At 36.8% G+C, this 15,238-nt stretch overlaps 3 protein-coding genes across 6 annotated transcripts in view; 2 read left to right on the top strand and 1 right to left on the bottom strand.

Moving 5' to 3' along the window:
- The window catches only part of mc5rb (melanocortin 5b receptor), a 16,186-nt gene extending 10,728 nt beyond the window's left edge, over window positions 1-5,458 (top strand). Inside the window, exon 2 of one of the 2 annotated variants that reach the window (XM_005158169.6) lies at window positions 223-5,458. In XM_005158169.6, the coding sequence (XP_005158226.1) occupies window positions 297-1,283 (987 nt within the window). In that variant the 5' untranslated portion in view covers window positions 223-296 and the 3' untranslated portion in view covers window positions 1,284-5,458. 2 annotated transcript variants of the gene reach the window in all.
- mc2r (melanocortin 2 receptor) lies at window positions 4,810-15,238 on the bottom strand. Of its 3 annotated transcripts, XM_073924688.1 has the most exons (4): window positions 14,738-15,238; window positions 14,566-14,617; window positions 10,541-10,619; window positions 4,810-8,355 (listed from the first exon to the last, which is right to left on the bottom strand). In XM_073924688.1, the coding sequence occupies exon 4, from the start codon at window positions 8,306-8,308 to the stop codon at window positions 7,394-7,396; it is 915 nt and encodes a 304-aa protein (XP_073780789.1). In that variant the 5' UTR covers window positions 8,309-8,355; window positions 10,541-10,619; window positions 14,566-14,617; window positions 14,738-15,238; the 3' UTR covers window positions 4,810-7,393.
- lmna (lamin A) overlaps window positions 14,831-15,238 on the top strand; it is a 48,725-nt gene continuing 48,317 nt past the window's right edge. The window contains exon 1 of the mRNA XM_005158168.6: window positions 14,831-14,905. The gene's annotated coding sequence lies outside the window, so the exon portion shown is untranslated. The remainder of the gene's footprint in view (window positions 14,906-15,238) is intronic.

Below are 15,238 nucleotides of genomic sequence, written 5' to 3'. Positions count from 1 at the left end.
AGGGATGCGGTGACACGCAGTCAGATATTTCGCCGAACAGATCTGCTACTTTTGGCGCTCATAAACAATCATAAAGGGCTTAAAATCCACGGCCTCTAGCATTTGTGAGTGGTTGATTAGTGTTGCATCATGCACCGTATAACTAAATCAATGTTGTCAATAATTCTCTAAATATAATTATTCAGAATTCTTCTTCAATGCAACTTTTTTTGTTTTTTACAGTAAATGTGCATGGACAGAACATCATGTATTCATCGCCTCTTACCAGACCCTGAGCATACAGACTACACCAGGACATGAACTCTTCGGAGTGGCCCACACTTTCTCCAAACTCGTCTTTGAGTCAAGCAAACCTCAGCGATGAGTCAAGCAGGCCCAAGACGAGTGCTTCAGCGGCCTGTGAGCAGGTACACATTGCGCCTGAGGTCTTCCTCACGCTGGGCCTCATCAGCCTGCTTGAAAACATCCTGGTCATCCTCGCCATTGTAAAGAACAAGAACCTCCACTCACCAATGTACTTCTTTGTATGCAGCCTAGCAGTGGCCGACATGTTAGTGAGCGTCTCTAATGCTTGGGAGACAATCGTCATTCATCTGCTGGCAAACAGGAGTTTGGTAATCGAGGATCATTTCATCCGTCAGATGGATAACGTCTTTGATTCCCTCATCTGCATCTCAGTGGTGGGGTCCATGTGGAGCCTGTTAGCAATTGCGGTAGATCGCTATGTGACGATCTTTTATGCTCTGCGCTACCATAATATAATGACCGTACGGCGAGCTGGGATTCTTATAGGCAGCATCTGGACCTTCTCCACCAGTTGTGGGATCATCTTTATCATCTACTCGGACACACAGCCTGTGGTTGTGTGCCTGGTGGCCATGTTTTTTGCCATGCTGCTTATGATGGCGTCACTCTACAGTCACATGTTCCTTCTGGCCCGTTCGCATGTCAAACGCATGGCAGCATTGCCAGGATATAACGCCAACATCCGGCAGAGAGCTAGCATGAAAGGTGCCGTCACCCTCACCATACTGTTGGGCATCTTCATTGTGTGCTGGGCGCCTTTTTTTCTCCATCTCATCCTCATGATCTCCTGCCCGCGAAACATTTATTGCGTCTGTTTCATGTCGCATTTTAATATGTACCTGATACTCATCATGTGCAACTCAGTGATCGACCCATTAATCTACGCACTCAGGAGCCAAGAGATGAGAAAGACCTTTAAAGAAATCGTGTGCTGTGAAGGACTACGCAGCTTCTGCAACATGGTCAGCAAATATTGAAGAGGGTGCCTGGAGGAACTCGACAGCTGATGAATGAATGTGTGTATAGATATATGGATCAGTGCATAATTAAAGTGGGGGAGAAGTGAACTGCATGCTGTATGTAATAGGCTGGGTGGTTAATTGAAATGAAATCGAAAATTTGATTGACCACAGCTATGATTGTCATGCACATGTTGTCAGGGAAGCATGGTGTTATCTCTAGTAAATCTTCTCCAAAGGTAAGAGGGCGCTCTCACTGAAACTCTAAATGCTGATGAAGAAGTCCAGGAAATCCTTATAGAGTTGCTGAATAAATAGAGCATTGAATTGATCTGCTTTCATTGATTCAGCATAACTAATAATCACAGGACAATGGAATCCTCTTAGAGAAGAATTTATTTCAAACACTCAAATTAGTTGACCTTTGATGGAAGTTAGTTAAGAGCAAAAACATGTAATTATCAGCCTGATCTCACGAAGAAATGTAACTATTTTATGTTTTGTCAGTTTAGTGGCTAATTCGTAGAATTCATATGAGTTCAGTCGCACGAAAATTTACAATTTTAAAAATGAGGTGTGGCACCCAACCACGCCTCAACAGTCATTGTGGCATAAGCAAATAATACTAAGTTGTACGAATGGTATCCTACGAATTCATACGAATTGGCCATTAAATCAAGAAGTTACGAATTGTTGTGAAATTATATTGGTTGTTATTGTGGTACTTTCATGTGCAGCATTTGTGTAGTTCAATGAGAAGCGACAAACACAGCTGCCATTATCTCAGAACTATTGTCTCAGTGTCATTATCGTCTCAGACATCCTAAGTGTCCCACAAACTAATGATAATCTCCCGTAAATCGTGCTACCTCGGCCCTCAAATACTTTGCGCACCCACCAACAACCCACCCAATCCCGCTTTTCAGATATGTCCAACACTACATGTGTGAACCTACACTGTTGTGATGTTTCCATTAGGTTACGATTATCATGCCATCGTTTCGGTTCAATTCGATATCTCAGTGCGTCACAGTGCATTAATGATGCTTTCCATACACCATTTTATATTTTACTTCACAGCACAAGAAAAATTTATAAATATATTTATATATTATTTGTAATACAATTTTGTCCTATGGCGAGGCAGTGGCACAGTAGGTAGTGCTGTCGCCTCACAGCAAGAAGATCGCTGGTTTGAACCTCGGCTCAGTTGGTGTTTCTGTGTGGAGTTTGCATGTTCTCCCTGCGTTCGCGTGGGTTTCCTCCGGGTGCTCTGGTTTCCCCCACAGTCTAAAGACATGCGGTACAGGTGAATTAGGTAGGCTAAATTGTCCATAGTGTATGAGAGTGTGTGTGAATGTTTCCCAGAGATGGGTTGCGGCTGGAAGGACATCCGCTGTGTAAAAACTTGCTGGATAAATTGGCGGTTCATTCGGCTGTGGCGACCCCGGATTAATAAAGGGACTAAGCCGACAAGAAAATGAATGAATGAATGAATTTTGTCCTGTAATACAATCAGTCAGATATATGAACTGTACCTTTAAAAACTCAAGTACAGGCACAGAATAACATGAGCATTCATAGCAAATAAACAAATGTAAATATCCTGCTAGCTTACTGAGCCTTGTCAAGCAAGTTCTTACACTCCTTATGATTAGTCACGCGCTCAACAGAAAGGACAGTGATTGGCTCTAATGCTCTGGCATTGTTCACAGATGATAAACATTGATTGCAGCAGTGATCATGATCATGATAGACGTGGTGGAGAAAACTCGCTCTGCAGACACGCTCGAGTCTGTATCCAGAAGTATCGTTGTAACAGCCGAAAGGAGAGAAAACGTCATGCCCACAGGTCGGCGGTCTACAGTCAGAGAGAGAGAGTGAGAGCGCGAGAGAGAGATAAATAGAGTTTACTTTCATTTTCTCAATTGCAGTGATATAGGGGCTTCTGCTGTTCAGTTTCAGTGAAAGACTCTCCAACAAACTCACAAGCAGTAAATTGTGCACGGTTTCTGCGTTTTAAAGTAGTTGGAGTGTTTTAATTACTCACACTCGCCTCTCTCGCAATAGTACAGTAAGTTACCGTGACATATGAGATAAATGATTTCAGTGCGTAATAACTGGTTATGATTATTACTAAACTGATACCGAATTATCTGTGTCTGCATCACGGTGCACTGAAGAAACAATTAATTTAGCCATATCGCGCACCCCCGTATTACTCCACATCATCCATGTCCCTCCCGGAAATGACATTTCCTAACTTAGGACGTCTGTCATCTGATTAAATGGATTTAGATTTTAAAATCAGTCTCTTTAAAATCATGTGCTAGAGGTTTTTCGAGAACTGGTTTACTGAAAAAAATGTGCATGAATATCACTTTCGTTTAATCGGCAAGCCCTTGATCGTAATGTGAATCATCCGATATTGATCAAGCATGCACTTTGTCTGCTTTGCACTACTTAGTTTGTCCACAAGGTGTCAACACTGAACCAAGCTGTTTGTTCAAAACAGAAATAACAGTGAACTACTGAAGAAGCCAAAAACAACAGAAAATTGATGATGAGTGAATGTGCGCAGGGATTAAAAGGTATTTGCAAATTCCTTTTAAACCAGTTTGAAACATGAATGTTGATAATAATAGAAAAAAAGTGTTGAAAACTAGGAATCTTTGTAGTGTGTGCCTATGCATGGTATTATGGATTATAATTTAAAAGGCTGTGCATTCCACTGTGTGTGTATGCTGACAATAATATTTATTTATTTTTTTAAGTACAATTTGGGCTTAATGGATTATATACAGATCTGTATGCCTTTCTATGTGGAATGTTTTGATGTAGAGTGAAGGTTCATGTTGTGTTAAATATTGAACTGAATAGTTTGTAATGTGGCATTATGTTAGACTCTGTACAATATTTATAAAAGGAGTTACATCTTTCTTTAAAGGGGACCTATTATACAAAAATCCCAATCATCAAAAATTAAGCACAGTTGTGTGGCAACAATGTGTAAATATAGCAAGCCTCTAATGGTAAAAATTCATGAGTTAAAAAATATTTATCACACTTGATAAAAACAAGTGCAGAAACACTTTGATTGACATTCCGCCTTTGTACATGTCATCAGAGAGGGAAAGTCCCTCCCTTTAATGATGATCTCTCCTTCATTAGCAGAAACAGTCCTGGCAGCCTCTATGCTGATGCATAGGTGTTTGTAGCTCTACCCTCTTTTGAAAAGATCAAAAGAGCACAGTCTCGTTTGAATTTAAAGCACAAGAGACCATATGGATCCACAATATGGATAAAAGCCTAGCAGAGGCCATTTCAAAATGTTAAAAAAAGTTATAACTATTAACCTCATAATAAACTTCACATACACACTCTAATGTCAATGACTTATTTTACATTATGTAAAAAGGGGCCCGATAGGTCCCCTTTAATATGGGATTGTTCTGAGGTCAGTGCAGTGATATTTTCTGCACAAAACCAGACTGGATTTTAATTTCAAATTTAAAGAAGAATTACGTTTGTTTGTCTTTTATTTCAATGGTAATCACAGAGAACAAAATACCCAATCATAATTAGGAATATAAGAAAAAACATATTTAATCATGAATATTACTGTGATACATCAGGAAAACAATGCCATAATCATCAACATGCATTTACAAAATATGTGTGCAAAGGTGAAAAAAGTGTTCATTGAGTAAATGAAATGAAATTATATACTAATAAAAATGAGCTTAGGAAAGCATGACAATTCAGTTTAAATGTGTTTATGCAAATGTGTGGTGTATGTGCATGTCAACAGATTTTGTCTAGATGTTGAAATGAAGTTTTTTACATTTCTTTACATTTGTACTTTTATGTGATTTCTATGATTGGTAAGAGAAAAAGCTTCTGTGTTTGTGAATGAATATGATAGTTTTCCCTGTAAAACTGCTTTAATTGAATTGTACAATATTGTTTGAATTTGGCTAATGCACTAAACATCATGAGCTGAAAATGTATAATTGCATATTTCAAAGTATTATTTAACAAATGTGTAAGATGTGTATGATAAACCAAGACAAATTGTGAACAGTTTGAAGAAACATTGTAAAAATGTTTACTATATTGTTTATTAATGTGAATGAACTTATTGTCGTTTCACTGGACAGTTTGTTATAATAAATGTTGTTTTGTTCATTTAATACCAACAAATTTAATCTCTCAAGCAACATTTTCCACTTACTATACATTTGAAAACTACAAAATGCCGATTGACAAAGACAATCTGCTGACATTGCATGCAATTATAAAAAAAAACAGCCGCTTATGACGAATTCACACCATGTTTTATCCTGATTTTTACTCGCCGACAGGTTTTGTGAAATGGCTTACAAAAGCCCAAAATTGTAGCTAAATATGGTCATTCACGCAAGCAACAATCACACAGTTTGAATGATCAAAAATGTGATCAGATGTCTGGAAATATTTAGCATGCTAAATAGCTGGACTTGTTAATGAAGCAGCACCTCATTTGCATTTAAAGACACTCAAATAGATGTGTTTTTGGGCACACACAGATAGGAGCACATTTGCTTTAATTATTAATGCGTGTGTTAAGTTTTGAGCTAAAACTTCAGACACATTATCGAGACACTATATCAATTTATTTGTCATTATAAAAAGGGGCATAATATGTCCCCTTTAATACACTGTTATACATATATACATATAACCTTTACAATCCAGATTAAATTTAATTACATTTGGTCAGTTCATTCCGTCTGATGTGGTTACATTTTATTTGATTAAACTGATTATTTGTATCTAAATGCAACTTCTGTCCACTTCAGTCTGCAGTAGTATTTCTGCTGTATTTCTTCAGTAAACACCAAAAGATACTTTTCACTGGTGCAATCTATTAGTAAATCTGGCTCAATGTATTATGATACTTGACTTTTAGTTTTAATTTAAAGAGTCATTCATCAAAAAAAGGTTGACAGCTGTCTTAATTAAGTGCAGTATTTAAGTTTAACATCCAGTGGTTCAACATCCAGTGGTATTGTATTCCTGGATCAAAACAAACGCAAGTGCAGGTTGCCAGATTGATGACCAACTGGAGCAAGTCTGACGATCGAGCCTAAAGGCTGATTTAAATCATGTTCTGTATCAATGCAACGACAACCGATCGAATTTTTCATAATAAAAAGAGTTTTTGTTCTAACCAACACCTCAAATTGATATATTAGAAATGGCTTTCTTGCGGCTGAACAACAGAAAACTGACAATGATCACCTCATGTGCTTTATTCAGCGTTAAATACTAACAATGTAAGTTTAAATGCCATTTCACATAACATTTATTGCCATATACAGAAAGCAGCAGATGATAGTTCACCTCAAATTGAAATTGAACTTTAAAACTGTGAAATAATACAAACCAACACATATGAGTGGTTCAGCATGTACATTTAACAATGTTAAAGAGGTTTAATATATGCATTAATTATAAACCCTGTGCTTCTGTGCTTCTGACTGGCTGTATTTAAACTTCTGACGTGTTTCGTTTAGTGCAAATAGCCAAAATGCTCATCACTGCAAATCTCGTCATGTAGTGTGTTGTTAGGACATGGGGTTACAATGTAACCTGCTCGCCTAATGTTTATATTTGTGAAATTTTTAATATTTGCTAATTAATAACTTGATTAACTGCCTCATGTGGAACTCTGAATCTTTGAATCTCATATTGGAGTCTGCTACTGTCTACCTAAGGTCGCATTTCGGTCACAGAAGCATGCTTTGAGATCCTTTATGACTGAATGAATAAATGAATGAAATATGTGGTTTTCCAACAAGGCAATCTGAGTTGCTGAAATATAATTGGTTAAACTGGCAGTGGGCGGGTTAAATAAATCAAAACAAAGACGGTTTTTCTTGGACATGTAACGCACATTTTCAAAGCAGGATATCTGACTGCAGCATTATTTTTCAGATAAACAAGAATGTTCACTTGGCATGTTTCTTAAATATCTACAAACATATTATGTTTTTTAATGCTTTAGAAGAATCAAAAAACATACATACAGGAGCTTTAATAATTATAATTTTTCATAATTATCACATGAAACACCTGGTTCTCATTCAAGCACACCGCTTGCAGATCCTTGAAGCTGAGGACAGAAGCATCTTCTTATAGGTGTTGCGCAGCTCCACGCTACGGAAAGCGTAAATTGCCGGATCAATAACAGCGTGACTCACCAGTAACACTACATGCAGCTGAAAGAGTGAACGGTAGCATTCACAATACGGGTTCTCTGGGCAAATCATCATAATCAGCAGATGAAGGGAGAACGGAGCCCAGCAGGCCACGAATACCCCGATCAATATGGTGAGCGTCAGCGCCCCCCTCAGGCCGCTTTTCCTGTGTTGCGCCTGAGCACCAGGCATAGACGCGATTCGGTTTGCATGATGGCGTGCTAACAGGAACATATGAACATAAAGCAGGAGGATCAGGAGCAGAGCTGTGAAGAAGAGCACGATGAAGAAGATTTTTACAGTGGCTGCCTCAAAAAAGCCGACCATTAGGGCTCCACTGGTGCCACACAAAACCCATATAGTGAACAAAATGATCAGCACACGCCGCATGGTCATGAGCATGTGATAGCGTAGCGCATGGAAAATGCTAATGTACCGATCCACAGCTATGGCGAGGATGCTGAAGATTGAACCTAGAAAGCACATGCAGAGTAAAGAGTCCATGATATCGTCTATCTTCAGCTCAAAAGGGCCGCGTGAGTTCAGGCGTCCGGCGTCTTTAAACAACAGTAGTATATTTTCTAGTGCCTTGGAGAAGCTAGAGATGGTGTTAAACACAGCCAGGTTACAGATAAAGCAGTACATGGGAGAGTGCAGATTCTTGTTTTTGATCACAGCCACAATCACCAAGAGGTTTTCGCTCAAACTGGCCACTGCGATGACCAGAAACACCTGCCCAGGGACCTGGACCTCAGCGCAGTCAGTGTGGATGCTGGAGGGAGATTCAGCGCTGGGGTTCATGATGGATCGATGATCACTCTTAATTGTAGATCAGTTGAAAATTTGACCTAGAGGAAACAAATTAAGAAAAAAATGTTTTTATTAGGTGGATAATTTTGCAATGTGCAGATCGATGCATACATTTTATGGGCTAGTTTAGCACAGTAAAGATGCATTCAATTAATCATTTATAGAATTACTACAAATTATGTGTTCCCAGAACGTTCTCAGAGAGTTCCAGCTGGTGTCAATACCGTTTCTGAGAAATGTTTCCAGAACATTCTAAGAAGGTCATAGTGTGGAGATTAAAAAAAGTTAAAAGTTTTGTGGAACATTATTTAGGCAACCTTCACTGAATATTCAGAACGTTCTCTGAATGTTTGTCACAAATTTCATTGGGAAATGCAATGTTCTCAGAACATTCCAGCTGGTGTCAGAGACTCCGTCATGATGTTCTTCAAATTTTTGGGATAATATTATTTGGCTGACCAAAAATCTATTTTAAAGATTAAAAAAGTGTCCCGAAAAACTGAAAAAAAAATGGAATTTGAGAAAAATGAAATCAAAATAAAAAAAATCATCATAATCACTACCTAACAAAGCCTTGTCGATCCCAGTTGTAAGAGCAACAAATAAACAAATATAACTTGACTTCTAGTAGATCGTTTTGAAAAGTGGCAGAAGGTAGATTTTTCTGATGAATCATCTGTTGAACTATAATCATTACAAATACTGCAGAGGACCTATTGGAATCCACATGGACCCAAGATTCTCACAGAAATTAGTCAAGTTTGGTGAAGGAAAAATCATGATTTGGGGATTACATTCAGTATGAGGTCATGCGAGAGAGCTGCAGAGTGGATGACAACATCAACAGCCTGAGGTATGAAGACATTTGTGTTGCCCATTACATTGCAAACCAAAGGAGGGGGCACATTCTTCAGCAGGATAGCACTCTTCTCATACTTAAGCCTCCACATCAAAGTTCCTGAAAGCAAAGAAGGTCAAGGTGCTCCAGGATTGGCCAGCCCAGTCACCAAATATGAACATTATTGAGCATGTCTGGGGTAAGATAAAGGAGGAGGCATTAAAGATGAATGCTAAGAATTTTGATGAACTCTGTGAGTCCTGCAAAAATGCTTTCTTTGACATTCCAGATGACTTTATTAATAATTATTTGAGTCATTGCAGAGATGTATGGATGCAGTCCTCCAAACTCATGGGAGTCATACACAATATTCATTCTATTTCCACTTCACCATGACTTTATATTCTATACTGTACATTATTTCTGTTAAGTGACAAGACTTTTGTCTAAAATTATAACTTATTCTATGTAAAAATTAAAAATCAAGACATGCTCATATTTTATTTTGGTACAATAAGCATAATTTAATAGCCTTTGCCTTTCATATAAGCCACTTCTGATACCAAATTATCAACTAGAAGTCAAGTTATTATTTGTTGTTCCTAAAACTCGGAGAGGCGACACGACTTTTGTCAGGTAGTTTAAGCCTTAACACCTACAAAAAACTTTCAATTTTATCTGAAACATTATTTGTTGTATTTCTACCCTAAACCTCCTTTCCAAGTTTTCAGCTGTCAGCTTAAAGGAAACTACTGAAGCTTAAAAAGGACATTTCAGACAAAAACAGAACAAGTGATTAAAGCCTCCTACGTTGACAAAAATACCACATTCATCCATAAAGTAGACAAGTGCATATCCAGTTTCAGTTTAAAGCCTTAGAGTTTTTGTACTTGGGGAAAGGTGCATCAGTGGAAACTTTCAGTGACATCTGCATTACAGTAGACTGAACTAAACTTTAATTTAGTGGAACTTCATCTACCGTACGCTAAGCTGATTTGACACAATCTACATTTTAAAAAGTGCCATGGAAATATAGAACTGAGTTTAAAAAAAGCTACAACAAACAAAACAACAACAAAACAATCTGTATTTCTGTTTTGAAGTTGTAAATATTTGGATTTTTTTCGGCCATGATGTTATCTTTTTATAGTAAAAAACAATAGATTTCTTTTTCTTTGAATGAAAAACATAATTTAAAAACACAACAAAAGTATTAAAACTAGCTACAACAACTGCACAACTAAAGAACTAATTCTGTACTATTAATAAAAACATGAATGCTTAAATAAACAGCACAAAAGTTACAATGCTCTGAATAAAGTGTAATTTTCTGTCACTGATTACAATCACCGACCGAATAATTCAATATATGTACACTTACTTACCGTTTTTCTCCTCAAACACCTGTAGAGGAAACTTTCCTCTGCTTCACATGTGGCAGAAACATCAGGCAGCGGAAAAGCCCTGTTAATAGACAGCGTTTGGTCATGCCTGTATATTTGTGTATCCTTGAATGCTCAAGGCTGTGTGAACCATTTGTGTTCATGTTCCTTTTAACAACAAATAAAGCCCAACACAAGGCCTTTCCTCCCTAACACTCTCAAATGGTGCATCTGTGTGGAGACCAACTGCTCTCATCAGTACTGGGTGAAGTGGCTGCTTGATTGTTCGACCTTGCTCTTTTTAAAGAACTTTACTTTATTTTCTGATACTATTTTGCCAGATTTCTAAAATAGCCGAGGTTAAACACACACCGCGACTACAGGTCTTTAATGTGAACCATAGTTTGAACACTCGTCATTAACAGCTTTTTGTTTCATAAACTAATTTATTCAACCACAAATCCATAATTAAAAACTATTCTGAAATGAGGAAACTCTGAGAGTAACAGATTTAGTGAACAAGATTAATGAGGAGCAAAGAACTGTGAGGAGGCGCGCTGTCTGTCAGATGAAGCGTCACGTGTAGTTATGTTAAGTCACGATTTATACTTAGTTAAAGTTTATTAGTATAGCCTACATGACGGAGGTGTTTCCAATTGTCCTGTGATTTTATGTGATATTCTTCTTTATTCGTGAATGTGTTCAAAGGTGATTAAAATTTTGAAACAATTAAATGTTATTGTCTAACAGAGATGCTCAAATCATTGAGCAATCCATCCCATCTGAGAACAGAGGGAAATTATGGGGATGGTTTCGAGATTGTAATTTCAAATTAAATGTAACCTTTTATTTGTTTATTTTATTGTTAAACAACAAAAGAAAACAGCTAAATAAAATTTAGCAATTTAAATGTTGTAATTTAGTTTAAATGTGCATACTGTCTTTCTCCCGATGGACATTGTATGGATAGAGGACAGGACAATGAAGAGACTTTGATGAGCAAATCCAGGCAAAGTCAGATTCTACTTGACAAGTGCATTCAACATTGAACTCCAATATGTTATAAATGTGACTGTTTGTTTTTATGCAGTAAGTTATAATTTAAAAAGTAATACTGCATTAGTTAATATGATTTAAAGTGATCTTTTCTATTTATTTTTTAAATAAATTAGGAAATGACTCATGGCAACTTTAATGTAAAATAGTTTGGTATATTTATCTGGCTCTCAATATTGATGTTGGGTTTTGACCCTTTATACAAAAACGTTTGGGCACCCCTTCTCTATGAACTCTGTAATGCTGTCACCAGCTGGAGACTTTTGGTAAAGTTGGACTTTTTTTTGCATTTCAGACTGCTGAGACGTGCCAGCAGCACAAAACTCTTAAATTTCTCGGGATTATATGTAGGAATAGTGATAAAAGATATATTTTCAAAATTATTATATATTATCAGTCAAAATTATATTTTTTTAAATATTTCATGCCAAATACTACTTAGAATATTGAACTGCCTGCTCATGGTTGACCATATTTTGACTTTCAAATAATGACTGTTAAGTAACACAGCAATCAAACAAACATGAAAACATGATAAATTAGAATCTGAAATATTTTATGGCATACTTACAAAAAATAAAGGTGATTTAGTTTTTATTTTGATTATGTTTTTAAATAAACTGGTCTTACACTTCAGATTTTACACTTCATAGTATATGGATTATTTGTAATACTTTTACCATAAGTCAACATATAAATCATTTGGTAGAGGTTGATATTTTAGAAATTACAGGATGTGTAGAAAAAAATGCATTGAGTGTGTTAACTAGCAACATTAGGAGTTAAGAAATGCAATCCAAACATTTTTTTTCTTGGTGGGGTAGTTAAAGGATTAAGATCATGTTTCAAGATTTTTGAATGTAATCAAAACAATTAAAAAAATGTTTGAATCAATATTTAATTTTTTTAAATCCTTATTTTTTAGGTTTTCAAATTGGCCAAATGTCCCAACAAAGCTTTCAGATGGTATTTCTCGATTAAAAAAAAAAAACTTTTTTGACTGGTTTTTGGTCCAGAGTCACATATTGTAATGGGTAGTTAAAACATTAAATTCATATCTCATTTTAAAAACCAATGACATTTTTATAAAAATGAGAGATATGAGTGCTCTAGTGCAAGTTGTTTGAGAAAACCAGTTGCTTAATGTTGAACACTCAAATCATTAGGTAAAAAGAACAAAACAAAAGACAAAAAAAAAAAAAAAAATCAATGTGTTTTTTTGGTGCATTGATTACCATTCGTAGAACAATATTACTACAAAAACAGTTTTATTTATAGCAAATCAATAGATCAATGGCAAGTGACACTGATGGAAACAGAGAGCCCAAGGCATTTGTGGAGATGGCTGTTACAGGATAGATGGGGCCTTGACATAAAATCGTTTGGTAGAGGTTGATATTTTTAGCATCTACATACAAATTCCCTTCAGAGGAATTACAGCAAGAAGAAAATACTGCTGCCTCAGTCAAGCCAAGGTGCAAGATACTCGAGGCTTGATAGTTTTTGAAAACAAATGTAATATATTAATTTTAAGCACTTCACTTTTAGGTTTACACTAATGTACTGTAAGGTTTTTAAAGTTTGGAATAAAGATTTATTCACGGCTTTGACCTAGGTTTTTTTTTATAATGTTTTTGCTTTGTGTGTGCTGTTATTGAAGATATTCATATTGATTGATCAATTAAACCCAACATTTTTAAACCATCACTGCATCTCATTGCCCATGCCACTTTTCTGGTGTTTGTATTGCTCTGCTGCTGGCAGGAGCAGCTCTCTGCATGCCATTTCAAGGCAGCTCTGAAAAAAGAGGTGAGTCTCTTCCACCATCTCTTCTTCACAGTCTGTAAGAACTGACAAAAAATATGTTAACCATATTGTTCTGTTTATGTAAAATGGGATGGGGGGGGGGGGGGGGGGGGTTGCTGGGCTTAGATGTATCTTTAAACTAATAATCCATGAGTTTTGGGGTGGCGAAGTGACGCAGCGGTTAGAGCTGTTGCTTCACAGCTAAAAGGTTGCTGGTTCGAGTGCCTGCTGGGTCAGTTGGCATTTCTGTGTGGAGTTTGCATGTTCTCCTATGTTCGCGTAGGTTTTCTCTGGGTTTTCCCCACAGGTTCAAAGACATGGGCTATAGATGAATCGGGTAAGCTTAATTGTCCGTAGTGTATGTGTGTGAATAAGTGTGTATGGATGTTTCCCAGGGATAGGTCTGCTGTGGCGACCACTGATTAATAAAGGGACTTAGGTGAAAAGTGAATGAATTAATGAATCCATGAGTTTTTTAAATAGACTGCCCATCTTAGCAAAACATTATTTGAAATATGTTTAATTATATCAATGTATTGGTAGTTAATGCTATCTAAATGTACAAAAAATATAGCCTACATGTTAATGGTTGTTAACAAAATGTGAAATATTATCTACTGCTCTTGCATTCAGCCCACAAATATTGCTGGTGCTGCACAACCAGAGGCTGCAGTTTCAGAATTACATTTCTAGGATCAAATATGGCCTTACCCCACCCCTATGCCTTAACCCAACCACCGCCTACTGGACGGATCAGGAAGAACAATTTCTAAAAATTCTAAGGGTGCTTGAATTGCTGTCCTAGAAATGCGTTTCAGTCTCTCTGGTTTACCAGGAACTATTTTGGCTGCTCTTCTGTGCCCAGCTATTTAGATTTAGAGTTAGCCGAAGCCTGCAGTCACTAGTAGCTACTGCTCTTTTGATTTGAGACACTCTTTAAAAAGTTGCTAAATGAAGCCAAATGAATGTTAAAAATAGCTAAATTTGTTGCTGGGTGCTTTTAGGGAAACAAGCTAGGGTATTATGACAAGTTGCTAAAAAGTTAGCAACCAGGGTTTTACAGGGTTTTGTCAATCAGACTTTCAGTTAAATAGTCTTGACCTAATGTTTCATGTAGCCAAATGTCTATGTGCTAAAAAAAATAAGAATAAGTTAGCAAATCTTACCTTTTGTTTGTTTTGATCAGAATCATGAGGATCTTTCACAGTCACTATAATGCTAAGAAAATAAGGCATATACATCAAGCTACTAAAATTTTCATTGCTATTCGTCAAGTTACTAAATGGGAGCCTGATAAAAATGTGTGATTTTTTTAATACTTCAGTCAAAATTCATTACCTGTGTATGTTTTTGTAGACCACGGTAAATTTCTGCGTTTCTATGTATCGGCCACTAGAGGACGCCGCACGATTCCATCATTCTGCTGCACTCACTGCTCTGCTAGTGTGCGGCGATGGTGGATCCATGACGCCTGCAAACAATTCCTGATTTTGGGCTTCGGCAACTGTGAGTCACTATTTCCCTGTCTGAATCTTTGGTCAAACATTTAATCTTCTGCGGTGGTTACTGTAGTCCGTAGCAACAGCATTTATGTCGTGTTTATAAATGGATAGATTTGTATGTTCATTCTCAATGCATGACTCAACAGTTTTAACAGCATAATTATTTCTCAAATATATCCTTGCTGATCCCAGGCAGTTCCCGTCTCTAGTCCTGAATTAGTCATTTTGGCATGCCTTAAATTATATACAATTTTGTAAAAAAAAAAAAAAAAAGAATAAAATTTGAAGGCTATACTCACAGTATTCTCAATCACATTAAGTATTCTATAAAAATTAC

The sequence above is a fragment of the Danio rerio genome, chromosome 16 (assembly GCF_049306965.1).
Source record: "Danio rerio strain Tuebingen ecotype United States chromosome 16, GRCz12tu, whole genome shotgun sequence".
Classification (NCBI taxonomy): domain Eukaryota; kingdom Metazoa; phylum Chordata; class Actinopteri; order Cypriniformes; family Danionidae; genus Danio; species Danio rerio.
The sequence above is the reverse complement of the archived record's forward strand: the minus strand, read 5'-3'. Positions and strand labels throughout refer to the sequence as shown.